Here is an 18,005-nt window from a genome sequence, read left to right as displayed (position 1 = left end):
TTTTAATTTTTTCTATAAATAAATTTATATATAATTGTTATAATTTTTGTAATTTCAGAAGTCCAATAATTTATAATTTTAGTTAATGTATTTAATGGTCTAATATTATATAGTTACATGGGTATAAATATATATTTGGACATAAATGTTTTTATAATTTTATGAGATCTTACAAATCATAAAAATTAATGAGCAGGATTATTGCATATCAACACAGAATCAAGGGCTCATGCGTATGCTGAAGCCTATATAAAGACCACATTTGTTTTACATAAAATCAGAAGACAGCAGACAAGCAATTTGTCTTTATGTAATATTGTGTAGTTAATTATAGATTAGAAGCATTTAAATTAGTGGAGGGGGGAATCATGCATGGGAGCTCTCTTGCTCCATCACTGAAAGGAAGAGGAGGATGTGGCACGGCTGCTGGCTCATGGATACCCATTGGCTGCGCAGGGACTCGTGGATTAATTGCGCAGACTAAGGGTTTGCATGCGCCAGGAGACGTGGTTGCCTTTCATCTTTTTTGTATTGGGGTGAAGGGAGCTCCTATGCTCTTTCCAATCCTCAAAGTGTTAATCACACAATAATATTTGCGGAATAAACTGTGGAGGTGTGACAGAAATCACTGACCACAATTTTCTGTTTTTTTTTTCCTATATTTGCAAGAATTGTCTTTTTTTTTTCAACGTTTTAATTTGATTTTTTTTATTATTAAACACTGTTAAATCTTTGCATTTCTATAATTTCCAAACCCTAATAGTATGATAAATTTATTCTGAACCTCTTTTTTCTTGTTGCAGGGTCATGAATTTATGGCACTTATAGTCTCTCTCGATCGACTCCAAGTTTCAGCAAATAGTATATCCAAGTTTTGGAAGTTAATTTGCTGTAATTCTGCCCGTCTCTATTTATTAATATTAGAAAAAAAATTAGTAATTAGTAATTTTATTTTTTTTATAATAAATAGATAATTCGTTCATATCTCTTGATTTTAATTTGTATTGATTATATATCTAAATTTTCATTTTATTTCAAAAAAAAAAATCTACTTTTCAAGTTTCGGATAAAATAAGAATTTAACCCTTCAATTTCAAAAAGAAAGTTATTATTTTATCCTTCTCCCTTTTCTTTATCAATCTCACTGGTAAAATTAATTAATATTTTTTATTAATGAACTGATCTAATTCAACTTTAGTTTAAATTTCAATTTTTAAAAGTTAATAAATAAAATTAAACTTTTAATCACAATGTTAATTTTATAAGAAAATTCATAAACTCACATATATTACTAAAGAAAGTCAGTAATTAGAAATAAACAAGGTTGAAGAAAAGAAAAAGAAAGCAGATACAAATTGAAATTATACTTTTAAATTTTTAATGCTTATATTTGTTCAATGAAAACTGAGATTCGTCTCTTTTTAAATTTTGAATAGTATAATTGTTTATTTTTAATTAAAAAATGGGTTATTTAGATATGAAGATTTAAGGATTTATTAACCTTTAATGGTTTAAATAAATAAAAATAATTTCTCATTGTATAAAGGTTAATTTTAAATTTAGTATTTGGTCTGAAAATTAAATAAAAATCTATTCAGATTAATTTTTAGTAGAAATTGGCATTGTCATAAAAATTTGATATTTATTTTAAAATTTTAATAGTTAGAAATTTACGAACAAATATAAATTTAAAAATCATAAAATAATGAATAATTATCTATTAATGCAACTATAAAATTTCAAGAAGGAATGACAAGAAAGAAAAAAAACACGAAAAATAGAATATATTTTATTTTCTTTAAAAAAAAAGAGAAAATAATATATTTTTTTATTAACTTGGTATTACAGATATAAAGACTTATTAAAAGTTCACCAAAATTATGAATAAAAAATTAAAATAGAATAAATTTTGAACTGAGATAATAGGGATAAAACTAACCCGTTCTATTGTATTTATATAATCAGTCAATGAATTGAATCTCATGATTTTTTAAAGAGGAAACTGTGCTTCCATGGAAATTTCATGTATAAAAAAAAATTAAAAAAAGAAATAAATCAGTCATACAAGTATTTTGCCCTAATTGTCTGTTTTGGTTTTGGTGTTCAAAGTTGGAAGAGTTTTGAATTGCAAATTACGATTAGAATTTAATTTGTAAACGTGCATTTTGACTCAGACGCGTTCAACTTCAACTATAAGTCAAAAATTGTCATCCAGCTTAATTCCATCCATCAATCTTCTATCTCATTCCAAATATTTAAAAAATTAAAAAAATAATAACAATCTGCATGGTTCGCATTAGACGGCGTCAGTTGATGGTAGATTCTTTATATGTGATAGCCAATTTCTTGCAGTTTTTCATGTGATTTGTATTTGATAGTCTTAACTGGTTTGCTCTCTCATTTTTTCATATATTTTTTAAGATTTTGATTAATTTTTTTTATTGTTGATTTGCATATTGGTGATTGGGTAGTTTGGCAATAATTTTCGATTATCGCATGAATTTTTAGATCATCGATTGATCTATTCCCTATTTTCAGTATGATGTATGTAGGGGTGAGCACTATTCGGTTCAAATCGAAAAAATTGATCAAATCGAATTAATTTTAAAATTCGGTTCGGTTCTTTATTCAATTCGGTTCGGTTCGGTTTTTAATTTCAGAAATTTCAGTTATTTCAGTTCGGTTCGATTTTGATAAAAAAAATCGAAAAAATTGAACCGAACCGATTAGTGATAATAATATGTTATTTTTAATAATATAGAGAAATTAAATTATATTAAAATTAAAATATTTTAATTAAATTTTAAAAATTAAAAATAAATTATAAAAAATAAAAAATTTATTAAAAACCGAACCGAATTGAACCAAATCAAATTGGTTTAATTCAATTCAATTTCTGATCAAAATCGATTCAATTTAATTTTTATAAATATTAAAATTTTAATTTTCAGTTTAATTAGTTCAATTCGATTTTAAATCGAATCGTCCGAATGCACAACTCTAGATATATGTGTGGTGGGGCTAATCGATTGGTATTTTGATTGGGCAGTGTCGATGAATCGATGGAACGAGTATCACACTTTTCCAAATTTTTTATTTGGATTTAGACTGTGTTATTGGATTGAATTTCTATTTTTTTATGCTATGAACTGAGCTAAAGTATGTGTAGGCTTAATTTTTTTTTTTTAAACTGTATTCTTAAGAACTTTTAATGCAATTTTATAATTGCATCATAAAAAAAAAAGCATATTATTTTTTGAAAATAAAAATATATTAAGTAAATAGGGAATATACTAATTACTAATATATTGATTATCTTACTATTCCATTTAGAATTACCTACGTAAATAATGGTTCCACCATATAATTTTAAAGTAACATTTTAATATTATTTCAAAGGGCTTTAGTTGTAATCTTATGAGCTACATTGAATGGGCTCTTTCCTATGTAATTTTGTAATTTTATTTATTTAAAAAATAAATAAATAAGAATACAACATATCCATCTCATTTTTTTTTCACTTTCCTTGTTTTGCGAAAATTAAAAAATACAATTATTGTAGTTAAAAAAAAATAAAATTTTGTTTACTTTTCAATTATATCCACGTCTAATATAAAATAGGAATATTAATCAATAATTAATGAAAAATTATATTAAAAAATATTACAATAATCAATTTTATATTTCAATTGTAATACGTAAAAAAATAAATAATATTTCAAAACAATTAAAACATAAAAGTAGACAAATACAATTTTTGGAAGGAAACTGTATTTTTATAATTTAGTTTATGTCTAGATTTTTAAGCAATGTGAATATGCGGTTTGATTTAAAATTATAAAAAAAAAACATTTAAAGGTTATAAATTTAAAAAATATTTTTTAATTTTATAAAATTACTATTTTATCCTCTGCAACAACTATAAACAACTAATTTTAAGGATATTTTAAGAATGAAAAGAAATTACAAATAATTATGTAAATACCTATCTCACCCTTAATTTTTTTTCCATACAAATTCCCACATTCTTTTAATATTATATTTAATATTAAAAAAAAGAAATCTTCAATTTAAACATTTTCTCAAATTCTCTACATAATTATTTACTACTCCATAAATTATTATTTTTGGCAGCAATTAATTTTTTCACTCTAAGTTCATTATATTTTTCATACTATCAAAATTTCCATATCCTCTTATTTCTGAATTATTTTATTAATTCAATTCAATTTAATTTAAAATACAATTAAAATTTTCCTCTTTATGTATTTTAATTAAAACATGTCATTTTTTTTTGTGTAATTTATTTTTTTTTAATTCATTTATATTCATTTGATTTCGAAGCACATCTGAAACGGTGTTGACTGGAACTAAAAACTAAAACCGTTAATTTCAGAAATCCATCCTGTAAATCGATCATCCTAGTTCGGTCTAGGTTTAAGATTTCTCTGAATTCAAATCAGCGACGGTTCTTTTTTGACCTGCAATATAAGAATTGTATTATGTGAAACATGTTCAATATTAATATTAAAATACATATTGAAGTTATTAATTTTCATTAGATGAGAAGAAAAAGAGCGTCAGAAGAAATACAAAACGGGAACAAAGTGAAAACCAAACGGCGAGGCCCATTCAAAGCGCGTCGCAGGTAGACCAAAATTTAACTGGAACGACAAGGGCAAATCCCAATATAACCCAAATTGAAAGCAAACCGTGGACGCACGCGTAACAAATCAACCGCTTCTGTTGTGCCAATTTTCCTTTAATTCACAATTAATGTTGCATAAATCCTAGCCCTATCATCCTCTACCCACCATCAGCAGATTCTCTGATACCTCTCTCTGTTTCAGGTTGCTTTCAGTTACCTGTTTGTTAGGGTTTCATCTCTCCTCTCTCCTTTTATTTATTTTGGAGAGAGTCAGTAGATGAAAGGCTCGAACACTGATCTTTTCGACCCCAGAACGGACATGGAGTCGGTCTATTCCCGTGGGGCTTCTTCTTCCGATGGAGATTTTGGTTTCGCCTTTAACGATATTAATTTTTCTGACCGGCTTCTTCGGATCGAGATCATGGGCGAGTCCCCTGATGACAGGTCTGATGGCGAAGGATGCACTAGTATTGCCGATTGGGCTAGGCATCGCAAGAGAAGGAGAGAAGATATCAAGAAGGACAATGGTTTGTATTTCCTTTTAACACTTCTTTGACTTTTTTTTTTTAAAAAAAAAATTGTAATTGCTTATAAATTATCTTCAGGAAATTTCCCACCCCCCCGGTTTCTTTTCCGGGTGTTTTGAAAAATTGAAAGCAAATTGCCAACATAATCATCTAGGGTCATTTCTTTGAAGGTCCTTTCTGTGATTGTTGGCTGTGGAAGGGATTTTTTTTCCCCTCTTTTTGCGGTTAACATACATTTTCAATATAGTGTAGCGTCTTATAAGATTAATAAATGAGATTTTCTCTCTTAGTGCATTGCGAGTGATGCTATGATAATAAGGGATGGGAGAGTAGATGTATACAGCAAGGAATTTTGAAAAACTGTCTCTCCATACGTGTCTTGTGCATGTCTTACACAGGCCCTTAGTATCTCCTCCCATGTGCGGTTGCTGTGTTGCGCATGCTCCAATTTGGTAGAACTTCAAATTTTTAATAATTTTGCTTATATATCTTCAGTTCTATAATTCTTTTTTATTATGTTGTAGTTTTTTAATTGATTTCCCGGCATGCACACCCTTCTCTGACTATACGATATCTTAGAATTTTCCTGTCACGTGGCTTTTCATTCTAGTGTATTATTTTTAGCGTTTCTGATGGTGTTTAAGTTTCGCGGTTGCTTTCAGCTGTGGAGGTCTCTGTAGGCGCTGAGGAGCAGATTTTAAGTTGTAACCAACCTGACATGGATGATTGTCTGGGCTGTGAAAATCAAGATGAGGAAGCGGTGGCAATGATTGAAGAGTCACCTTCAGGTAGTTTTACATTGGTGTATTGAATCTTGCAGGTGGAGTGTGTGTGATTTCGTTTATTTGGCTATCATGACTTAAACTACTGTTATAGTCTCTTATAGGTTGGAATTCATGTCTTCAGAGTCTCCAGTCATGATTCTTGTTCTATATTCCCTAATTGTGTAGTCAATTGGGTATGCTTGGTACTACTCTTGCAGGGGATGAAGCTGCAGATTTTAATGAATCAGCCTCGAGCATGGATTGCTCAAGCATTGTGAGAGTTAAAACACTACACATCAGCTCCCCCATTTTAGCTGCAAAAAGTCCATTTTTCTACAAGGTGAATATCCTTTAATTTGGCAAACATTCATCTTTGCTTGCTGAAATTTCTCAGCCTCAATACCTTTCTTTTTTGTTTTGGGCAGCTCTTCTCAAATGGGATGATGGAGTCAGAGCAGCGGCATGTGACACTACGGATCAATGCTTCTGGTATGTGCACATGTCACTAGCCTATAAGTGGATGCTTTCTTTCTTTTTCCCCCGTGGTGAAGCTGGAAGAGAATTGTTAACCTTGCTAGTTTAATGCATCTATGAAGTCCTATGCTGTCCTTGTAACATTTGGTCATAGATCAGTATGAGGGAATGAAGGCTGGCTTACAATTTTTTTTAATAATTTTTTTTTTCTCTTTTTAACAGAGGAAGCTGCTCTCATGGACCTTCTGAATTTTATGTACAGCAGTACTTTATCTAATACTACAGCGCCTGGTTTGCTTGATGTATTGATGGCTGCTGATAAATTTGAGGTTGCTTCATGCATGAGGTATTGCAGCCGGCTATTGCGTAACATGGCTATGACGCCAGAATCTGCTTTGCTTTATTTAGAGCTTCCATCTAGCGTCTTAATGGCTGAAGCAGTCCAACCATTGACTGATGCTGCCAAGCGATACCTTGCATCTCGTTATAGAGATGTGAACAAGTAGGCATCCTTCATTTCTTTTCTTTATTTTTGTGTTGTGCATGGGTTTTAAGCTTATTATTTCATGTGTAGTTTTAACCACTAAGGAGAATGTGATGCCTTGTGAATTAGGTCAGAAACTTTAGGTGGTCTTATCAGTATGCGAATCTAGTTTACTGCAGTTTTAATAGATGCCAATAAGAGCACAAATAATATTTCAGCTCAACTTTAATTCTGTATCTTGATCATATTTTGGTCATTTTATACATTCATTTTCTGGCAGCTTATTTTTTTGTATTAACTGACTAGGTTCCAAGAGGAGGTTATGTCTTTACCCCTGGCTGGAATTGAGGCAATTTTGTCCAGTGATGACCTGCAGGTTGCATCAGAAGATGCTGTGTATGACTTTGTGTTGAAATGGGCTAGGATTCAATACCCACAACCAGAGGACCGTCGTGAAGTACTAGGTCATCGTCTAGCACGTTACATTCGCTTCCCTTACATGACTTGCCGAAAGCTAAAGAAAGTTTTAACATGTAGTGACTTTGATCATGATGTTGCATCCAAGCTTGTGCTTGAGGCTCTGTTTTTCAAGGCTGAGGCCCCTCATCGTCAACGAATACTGGCAGCAGAGGAATCTGCGTCCATGAATCGACGTTTTGTGGAGCGTGCATACAAGTATAGGCCTGTTAAGATTGTAGAGTTTGAACTACCTAGGCAGCAGTGTGTGGTGTACCTGGACTTGAAGCGGGAAGAGTGCACAAATTTGTTCCCATCTGGACGGGTGTATTCTCAGGCCTTCCACCTGGGTGGACAAGGATTTTTCTTGTCAGCACACTGCAACATGGACCAGCAAAGCTCTTTTCATTGTTTTGGTTTATTTTTGGGGATGCAGGAGAAGGGGTCCGTGAGCTTTGGTGTGGATTATGAATTTGCGGCCAGAACAAAGCCAACAGAAGAGTTTGTAAGCAAGTACAAAGGGAACTACACATTCACTGGAGGCAAGGCAGTTGGATATCGAAACTTATTTGCAATCCCATGGACTTCCTTTATGGCCGAAGATAGTCTCTACTTTATAAATGGCGTCCTGCATCTGAGAGCAGAGCTCACGATCAGGCACTGATACAAAGAAAGCTTCCTGCTCCAGAAGCTCTAACCCTCTTGTTTTCCTACTCAGCTTTAACCAAGAATGAAATGTAATAAGTAGGCACCATGCGTGAGCTAGTTTTGGTTGGGAAGTTGAAACATAATTAGAAATGTTCCTTTATTCCTTTCAATATGTAGGGAAATGTAAATGCGGTTGGATGCACGAGGGAATGTTCTGACCGGTTTATTCTTAAAAATGCGATTTAAGGGTCATATGCTAACTGCTAAGTTGATTTTGGCCACTGGATGTGACTGTGGCTACTTGGTGGTGGAGATTGCGTTGTACTTCAATTTGCCGTGAATCCACTGCTCTCCTGCCCTCCTGCCCCTAGGAGTTTGAGTATTGATTGATTGATTGTGTGGATAGGATGCAGGATCTGTCTACACAAAACTCCTGCGTGATTTAGATCTCTTTCGGTTTGAACGTTAGAAATCAGAATCGAATCGGTTCGAGTTAAAGTAAAACAAATTAAAGTCAAATTGATAAAAGAAATTTAGTGATCGAACGGATTGATTCCCAAACCATGATTTGAAATTAAAATTAAGATCAACCTATCGATCCAATAAAAATTATTCCTGACACGTGAATTAGAAGTGGCAATTTTAACTCAGGACTACAGGCCATTAATCGTATAGTTAGAGCCTCACTCCTGCACCGCAAAGCTTTATAAGCTCAAATCGCATTTAGCAAATGCTAGCCATTCGTGTCCTTGTCGGGTCCACCAACCATAATGTCCCTCTTAAGTTAAAATAATAAGGAGGTCGTCGTGTCAGTGTTATAGACGATGACGATGTTTGATTATTTTTTTCTCTATTTCAGAATCGACGATAAATTTTTAGGCAGACTGGATAGAAATTAAAAAAAGGCTCACAATAAGTTTGGTTTAATTATGATCTTTTAAGAATTGTTTAATCTTAGAAAAGATAAACATATTAATTTGTGATTAATCATGTTCTAATTTTATGAAATTTTTTAACTAGTGCAATGTTACATAAAGAATAGTACAATATTATATTAAAAAAATATAATTTCTATTTTAACATTACAAAGTTAATAATAAATAATTATATTTTTTAATCCCAATAAACGTAATTTACATCCCATTAATGAAACCTTTTGATTAGATGTTTATTTAATACATGTAACATGGGTCCAAAATATGGAAATGGGTAAGGCCATACATCATTTGAAGTTCAAACAATATACAATGGCCTTTTTGTTATAATTACTATTAAGCTGTTGATTTTTTTTATCTAATTAACTATCGGTTATATTTAAAAAAATTCAATTAAAATATTTTTATATATGTAAAACTAAGTTTCTAGTCTTTTTATTCAGTCAATTTATATACTAAATAATGCAAGTAGTTAAAATGATGAAAATCAAATAATATACATATTTATAATTAAAACAAGTTTACTAAACTTTCTGACAAAGATTTTTAATTTAACGTTAACTATTATAAAATATAAAAATATTTTAACGAAATTTTAAATTAAAAATTAAGGAGTTAATTTTGAGAAATAAGAAATCTGATATAAATTTTTCTGTGGTGCGATATTGTCTGGGCTTATCATGACCCATGAGCCCGGCTCATGATCCATGTCTCTTCCAATAGTCTCCATATGCTCGTAGCCTGTCTCCATCGGCACATTCTATAACTTCCAAAACCGTCTTAAATTCTACATCGAAGGCGCAAACAACTACATCGACTAGCGAAGTTCCAGAGAACAATGCGAAAAACCTGAGGGAAAAAGGACCGGGGCCAAACGGACTAGTTAGGGTTTCGGAAACGATCAAAGATACAGCAAAGGAGATACACAGAGATGTTGCATATTCAAGATACCGAAGAACAAAAGGAAAGGGAGACGAGAATCGCAAGCGAGGAAAGAATCAGGCCGACGACGAGAAGCCAGAGCTCATCATCAAAGAAGACGATCAAGTATACACTTAGGTGTTGCGCATGCTGGGCAATGGCCGCTGCAAAGCCATGTCTATCGATGGCTCCAAACGGCTCTGCCACATCCAGAGAAAGATGCACAAGACGGTCTGGATCACCGCCGGTAATATCATCCTCTTCGGCCTTAGGGATTGCCAGGATGATAAGGCTGATGAGGCCCGGTTCTTGAAGGCTTATAATGAGTTGCCTGATTACATTAGGTTGAACGAAGGGATCGCCAGTAGGATGGATGATGAGGTTTCGCATTCTGGTCCTGTGATTGTTCTGTTCAAGCTCAAAATTATCCTGAAAGAATTGAGGATGGAATTTATGCGCAGAGGTATTGCGACTAAAAGGAGGTAACACTTCTATGAAAAATTAGGCAACCTTATGATCTAGCATACACGTTTTGGTTGCCCTGTGGTTTTGAAAAAGTATTGGGCAAGTCTAAAATCACAAGGGGGTACTGTATATGGTTCAGATATAGATATCAGTGATTCAGTGTAACTACACATTCCTGTTTTGTGATTGAGATCCTGCTAATTGCAATGATTGATCATTGATTACCTTACGAAGAAGTGAAATGCATAAGCTAGTTATGAGTTTATACGCAAGAGTGTAATTGCTGCATAGCTATACTGATCCTTATTACAATGAACAACAGGGAAAATACAAGAGCGTGATTAATACAGGGCTGTAATCTACATTACGAGATGTCTTAGAGCAGTGATGCAAAAGTACTGAATTAAAACAAAGATCCGGATTGGAAGAAAAGTTTGCCGCTCAATCAAGTGGATTCTATTCAGCAATCTTCTTCTTCAGTTCTTCAATATCTGTTGCTAGTTCCTTTCTGCTTGACTGGGGAAGTAAATATAGTATTTGTTAATTGTTAGGCTATAATGTCTGATACATGTCAAAAAAAATAGGTTGGCTCTGCTGTTTTCCAACTTAAATCCTGTGGCATTATCAACTTAAAAGCCATTTCCAGACAATAGAAGCCGTATAGCAATTAAACTCTAAGAAGGGAAATGAGCCTCTCCTGCGTGCAGAATACAGAGGAGGGAAGGGTACTTTGATCCTATTGCCTGCTAATTGTTTCTTATGGTTGAGTTTAGGCTTGCATAAGGGAGAAAAGTAGAGTAGATCAAGCATGCATATTCTGTACCTTGAAGAGAAGGTATCTGTAGACAAACCATCCAGTATATCCAAGCCCAACCAACTCCATGATCTTGGGCAGCTGGTACAAGATAAAGATGAGAAAATTAGACAACTGATAAAAGCTTCTATCGCCTTGACATCTGTTTCAAAAATTAACCCACCAAAGGTACTGAGTTGATTGCTCCCACAATAATCGATGAAAGCCAAACAGCAACTATGGCCCCACCTCCATAGAGAATCACCGTGGACTTGTTTTCAACTGCATCCCACTGGTAACAATTACCAAATTTAGTCCAACCCGGGCTGAAGAGATAGAGAGAACAACTAGCTAGCAATGGAAAACGGAGCAAGAAACTGGGGTAAGTCAGAAAGTATTTCGGAAGTACAATGGTCTAGCTTTGTCTCTTACCTTCTCCTTCAAGTCTGTGAAAAGCTCACTTGGGTCAACGGTTGGGGATTCTTCTGATGAAGAGGCTCTACTCGGAAGGAGAGACAGCCTGCGAGACTCTATTTGAAAAAAAACGTAGATACTTTCGAGTTACTTTTTTTTTTTGTTGAAACTTTCGAGTTACTTGCACACAACAGAAATGACAGGTGGGAAAAATCAATTCCTAATGTCTTGCATTCATAAGGAGCATTTGCACGTAAAAATAAGTTAGCACGTGTTTTTGACAGCCACGAACATCCAAGTTGTCAATTTGTCTAGTGTCCCTTTAACATTTCCAGCAGCAGAAACATACTGAACCGGAATTGGATTAATTTGCTATAACTTTCGCATTCCGAGTCCTATCATCCATGCTTGTATACCAATTTACACTTCATACCAGATGTAAATAGAATTTCATACCTAATCCCCATAAATGTATAGCAAGGAGGGGATTTAATTAGCAAAATATACAGTTTTGATCGGTGAAGATATGTAAATTATTTCCCATGCAACTCACTGATTATTTTTTTTGGCCAAAAGTGCAACTCATTGATGACTTAATTTCAATCTAGCCTCTACATTCCTACTTAATTATCATCTAAGCTCTCTGCTAACGTTCTCCCAAACTACTCGGGCCTTATTTCATCTAAAATACCCTATTAGAAACCTAAAATAAGTATGAGGCCCGAAAATTAAGATCTTATTTGATTGGAGAATATAGATAAGATTTCATTTTATTTGGTTTGCATCATTGAAGTAACTTCAACAAAAGTAGGCCTTCCTACTTCCCTTGAAACTTGCCTAGATAGTGGTAAGTTGCACTTCCTTGATAATTTATTATCTTTAAATTATGGCCATTATTGTTTTTTTACAACTTAAAAGCAAACTCTTTTTTTTCTTTCTTGAAAATTAATTTGTATGCTAAACAAAGGCAGTGTACTTTGGGAAAGTGTTAGCAGAGAGCTTGTTTCATGAAAATCCTAAAACAACTATTGCATATGCTTACCCCAACTAAATAAGGCCTCAATTTAAAGGCCATTGTTGTAGCTGGAAATCCCAAAGCAACTATTGCCAACAAATTCTCTTTTTATTGCCAACAGTGAGACATTTCACCAAATGGTATTTTCTATTCCTTGAAGCAAGTGAGATTTTTGCTGGCTTGCCTTTACATTATCATACACTGGCGATATAGAGAAGAAGTGAGAACAAACAGTACCTGAGACTTGTTTGATGGGAAGGCGGAAGGAGTGGGATGATAAGCGTGGTGGGAGGTAAGGCAACACCGAGCAGCGCGTGGCTCTGCTGGCTGACGGAATGAAGGCGGCGGTGGTAGCTGCCATGGAAGAGGACGCTGTTGCCGCCGCATAAACCGTCGCTGCCATTGGGATATTGATGTGTGGCTGCCTAAACGCTCTGCTCCTATCCTGTCTTCCCTCGACTTCGATGGGTATGTGTGTACTTTTTGATTTCAAAAAAGTTATTTTATTTATTTTATTTTTCTAGCGTTATGTTCATTTATCCAGTGTTGATATTTTTGCTCGAGAGTTTCTGACTCTCATTCTGCGGATGACACGTTGATAAGTCTGTGCGTTTTGATTGGCTGATTCCCTATCTACAATCCACGTTGTCTCCTGGGCCTGGCCGAAATTAGAACTTCAATCTTGTGTAGCCCGATCTAGTCCGACCATATGATATGATTGCGGATTTTTTAAAAAAAAATTTAGAACCGTTTATATAACGGTTGGATACAGTTAATAACTATTATGGATAGTTCATAGTGGTTAATTGACAACTATAATTTATGATTGATATTAAAGTGTTTGCTAAATCATGTTCAACGGTTATTATTGGTATATAAAATTATTAATAAGAACATATATTAATTTTTTATATTGAAAAGATAAATTTTGATTTATATATTTAATTTATTATATAATATGTATAATAATTTTTTTTGAATGCACAATATGTATAATAATTAAAAGTAAAATTTCAAAATATATATTTTTCATTTATATACATAATTTTTATTATATTATATAATAATGAATATTTATAATCAATTTAATTATTATTTATAATATTTTTAATTTATCTACTATATTTTATAATTTTAAATATTTTATTAATGTACACTTTTAATTTAAAAAATTATAATATATAAATTTTAAAAGAAATAATATGGTTCAAATAAAAAATAAAGTTAAACCTATCTACCAGCCGATGAAAAACAGTTTTAATTGTAAAGCAGATTCGAAACGCAGTTGATAAACTCTGTCAGCTGATCCTATTAATAGCTCACTAAACATTTTGATTTAGCTATTTAAATGTATATTCAACAGCTAAACTAAACATTCCATTAGTTGCAGAACAAGTTCCAGATATTCTGCAAGGGTTCTGATTTGCGAGGGGAGCTGTTATTGTTTATCACTTATAGCGCATTAGGCGACAGACCACTCAATTTCAGCGTTCTGGATTCACCCATTGTGGTTAGATTTCCCAATACTGGGATTGGGAAATCAAAAGATGGCAATGCAGACTGTTATATCTCAAAGTTGTTCCAGTTCAATTCAGACACTTATCTGAGGATTGATTATAGATGCGTTCCACAAGGGATCGCCTTTTTTCCATTGCTATTCTAACTTCAGAAAGAAAGGACAAAAAGAGCAGCTATAAACAAAATCCAAGTGCAGCGAAGGTTAACGAGCTAAAATGCTCTGTTCCATTCTAATTCTGAGAACAAGACATGCCACAATTTCTTGCTAACTCAGAGATTTGGGTATTACCAATAAATTAACAGCATAAGGAAATTTATTAGGATCCAAAGCAGTTGAATTTTGTGCGTTGATTAGTTAATGGACTTGTCAATATGGTGGAGGTCACAGTGCTGAAGAGAAAAAGGAGGATCAGAATAAGAGCCATTGATGATTGCCATTGTAATAAACTTGTTTGCTGCTTCAGTGGCATGGATTCCATCCCAGCTTACATAGTTGTAAGGATCATCACAAGCTGATGCTGTCACATTGGTCCCATTTATTACTTTGGTATTTCCACAAAAAACTTGAGAATCAAAATTGTAGGCACCTCCCCCATGCCCACAACATGCTTTAGGGCCATATTTGAACCCTGCTCCAAAAACACCCACATGTATTGGAGGGTAATTCAATGAAATGAAATGGTTATTGAATCAAATGTTTGCCATACCATGAGAGGTGGGATGCTGGAACAGCTCTAGCAGAATTGCATGAATGTCTACATATACAAGGGAAGCATTAGGGAGTTCCTTTCTAGCTTCCTTTAGTTCCTGCTGCAACATGTTATTGTAGTCCACCACTGCACTATTGTAAGAGATGAGGCAACCGAATGTGTCGATGTCTGAGCTGTTGTGAGGAAGCCCTACCAACAATGAAGGATAACAGCCAACTGGTGCAAGATTTAGAACCAGAAAGGTACGCCCTCCTAACGCATATAGCTCCTTCAAATTTATTTCATGGATTAACATCATTATAAAGTTAAAACTAAAACACTTGGGGATGATCCCCAGGTGATAATAAAAAATTGGAGACCAAACTCCTTTCTCAATAACCCAAGAAGGAAACAGAAAGTTTCTGACTTGGGTATCATAGCTCGACTATTTCCTCATGGTTTGCAGTGTGAGAGTTACTCACTTTGATAGTCCAAAGGATTTGTCCAACTACTTGAGGAAGATACTGCTTGACTCCACTTATACCAATAGCTCCTAAATTGGAAGTGAAATCATTCTGACCAATGTACAATGTGTATATAGATTTACCAAAAACGTCTGGTGCTGGAAGAAGAGTTGATCCTAAAAGTACAATTAGCTTGATCATAATTAGTGGATCCGAAGCATTGTTAGCTAAATGTTTGTTACGTCACCTGTTTGATTGGTGGCATGAAACTCATCGACTTTAACTTTGAATTCCTTCATTTGGTTGAGCTGAATAGCAAGAGAAAAGGGGCTGATACCAGTAACAAATAAGGAAGTATTTGGCAAGAGCACGGTAGATGCCAGCGTAGCATAATTTGCCCCGTGTCTGTAATCAGATCCAATTGATTGCAGGTATGGACTCAGAAATGGGAATCCTAGAGCTTGAGCTGCCAAGCGAAAGAGCACTCACACTATCATACGTCAATTTGATTTGCATTTTAGAGATGATATGCAATCTTCATTTGGTTCTTTTTTTATTATTATTAAAAGAAACATTGCAAGTATTAACATGGAATAATTTCTACTATTGTAGAGGACCATCTGAATACTAGATGAGAAAATGTGAAAAATTCAAGCCTTTCCAGCTAAGCTCTTTGTCTTGTGATAGGAAATTGCCAAATGAGAGTCAGAATCAGTCCTGTCTTTTTTGTAAAAACAGAAGGGAGAATCAACCGATCACAGCTCTCTCTCGGAGAATTTTCGAAGCTTGAAATCATTCATTGAAAGAAAAAGATTCATTCATCTTATTTGCCAATCAGAGGTAATGCCCAATCATGACATAAAAACTACTGATTTAACATGTTACCAATAATAAGTTAATATTAAAATCTAATATTCGAAGAAAACAAAAAAGTAGTTGTCGGTGAGAAAATGGTAGCAGTACCTAAGAAATCAACAATTAGCCGGCCATCGGAAGCGCGACCAGCGGGTCTCTTGAAGAAGGTCATGCCAAAAGGACCAGACTGCGCCGGAAATGCTGCCCAAAATCCACCAGTGTCCGAATTTGAATCGCCGAAGTTGAAAATTGCCTCATATTTACACTTGGAGTAACATAAAGCAGTCGACATTGCCATGGCCGCTACGCAGACAAGTAGGAGCTTCCACGCACGACATTTCCATAACCAAATCATCGTTTCTACTGTTGGAACAATCGAAGCTAGGCGGCCTGTCCTTATAAAGCGAGCAAGAGCATGGTTCCAAAGGTATAGCCAACTGGCAAATAAAGCATGCTCATTTTAATTTTAGAGATTAGTGTTAGAGACTATATTTGTGAATGTTAAACAGTAACTGCCACGTGGATGTTGTCAGAAAAAGAAGAAAAAATTAAACAACAAAGAACACCGCCAAGTCAAGAACAAGTGGATAAGAAAAGCATGCACACATTCTCTTTGGCTATTCTAATTCTAATTCTAATTGATAAGTCTCTCCTGCATGTTCCTTTAGATTCAAAACAATTGCTCTAACCTACTGGGTTAGAACTGATATTTTTTCACTCAATCGTCCTATTAATCGTACTAATTCACATTTTGACTGAAATGTTTAAAACACTTGAATTTGCATACAAAAATTTGACTGAAATAATATTTCATTTCACAGAAAAGCCGAAGCAAAATACAACGATTACAAGGCTAAAATAATTAAGCCCAGCAAAAAAAAATCTATGGAAACTCAGGAAAACTTAGGACCCGATTCCTGACTGGAGTTTTGCTCCTCCTTCCCTGAACCAATTCCCAATTGGGGCAGTACCTAGGCGAAGTAATCTGGTTGAGAAATGGACTTGTATGTGGATCGCGCAAACTTGAGGAAGGGCCCAGTCAGATTGCCACAGCCCGATGGAATTTAAAATCCCAAATTTACCCTCACTATCCATTGCTATTTGCTAGTGTTATTTAGGCGTGACTCATTATTGCGTGAGCATGAGTCAAACATTATCGGCCCTCTATTGCTTTCAAAAATTGCGGCGATAAGGGGCATGTTTGTAAACACGACATTATAAATTATTAATAACTAAATTTTGTAATTTTTAAAATTACAATATTAAAGAATTATAAATTTAAAATTAAATGACAAGTAAAACATTTTAATTGTACTAACTTAATAACATAGACAACGCCAAATATATTGAAGAGGTTGTAACTCACGTTTATATTTAAATAATTATGAATTTATAAATATTCGTTTTTATTTTATGGAGGATCAAATAAAATTAAAACTAAATAATGTTATTTAAAATGTGGGATATATTAATAATTTTATAATTATTAAATTGGATTGGATCTTAATTTTTCTTTCAGGTCCACGTCAAATTGGGTCCCACTTCTTTTGAGTAACGAAATCATGTGCCTGCATGACACGTTGTCCTGTCGATAGCACTGCCTCGTCTGATTAACCCCAAACTAAAAATTAACTTTTTTCAAAAATAAAATTTCATATTTATTTTTATGTACAAGCAAATTTAATAATTTAATTTAAATATATCTGTAAAAAATTTATCAAATTAATGAAAATCTACATAAAAATAAATAAGCATACAAGGTATAAAAGAGTCACGTACGGCACCACGTCGGATTCTTCCAATCACATGTCCTTTTTATCAATCCGTCGCAATTTGCGCATCATCCTTTATCTTGACAACTAATCAACGGCGTTGATTTCATCTCTGACGTGGCTTTCTGACACTGACGTCACAGCTCACCAGCCTTAGTCACAT

At 33.8% G+C, this 18,005-nt stretch overlaps 3 protein-coding genes across 3 annotated transcripts; 1 reads left to right on the top strand and 2 right to left on the bottom strand.

Moving 5' to 3' along the window:
* Positions 1–4,648: 4,648 nt before the first annotated feature.
* Positions 4,649–8,253, top strand: LOC110614903 (BTB/POZ domain-containing protein POB1). The gene is made up of 6 exons (XM_021756595.2): positions 4,649–5,175; positions 5,838–5,963; positions 6,158–6,279; positions 6,365–6,428; positions 6,636–6,915; positions 7,204–8,253. The coding sequence occupies exons 1-6, from the start codon at positions 4,926–4,928 to the stop codon at positions 8,015–8,017; spliced, it is 1,656 nt and encodes a 551-aa protein (XP_021612287.1). The 5' UTR covers positions 4,649–4,925; the 3' UTR covers positions 8,018–8,253.
* Positions 8,254–10,520: 2,267 nt separating this feature from the next.
* LOC110614891 (protein CURVATURE THYLAKOID 1A, chloroplastic) lies at positions 10,521–13,075 on the bottom strand. Its single transcript, XM_021756583.2, has 5 exons — positions 12,782–13,075; positions 11,548–11,645; positions 11,300–11,407; positions 11,146–11,217; positions 10,521–10,838 (listed from the first exon to the last, which is right to left on the bottom strand). The coding sequence occupies exons 1-5, from the start codon at positions 12,945–12,947 to the stop codon at positions 10,779–10,781; spliced, it is 504 nt and encodes a 167-aa protein (XP_021612275.1). The 5' UTR covers positions 12,948–13,075; the 3' UTR covers positions 10,521–10,778.
* Positions 13,076–14,210: 1,135 nt separating this feature from the next.
* Positions 14,211–16,563, bottom strand: LOC110621442 (GDSL esterase/lipase At4g01130). The gene is made up of 5 exons (XM_021765728.2): positions 16,179–16,563; positions 15,463–15,681; positions 15,234–15,391; positions 14,770–15,040; positions 14,211–14,691 (listed from the first exon to the last, which is right to left on the bottom strand). The coding sequence occupies exons 1-5, from the start codon at positions 16,423–16,425 to the stop codon at positions 14,414–14,416; spliced, it is 1,173 nt and encodes a 390-aa protein (XP_021621420.1). The 5' UTR covers positions 16,426–16,563; the 3' UTR covers positions 14,211–14,413.
* Between the last annotated feature and the right edge of the window lie 1,442 nt (positions 16,564–18,005).

This window comes from Manihot esculenta, chromosome 1 (assembly GCF_001659605.2).
Source record: "Manihot esculenta cultivar AM560-2 chromosome 1, M.esculenta_v8, whole genome shotgun sequence".
Lineage (NCBI taxonomy): Eukaryota > Viridiplantae > Streptophyta > Magnoliopsida > Malpighiales > Euphorbiaceae > Manihot > Manihot esculenta.
Note: the sequence above shows the minus strand (reverse complement) of the source record. Positions and strands in the feature narration are given on the sequence as shown.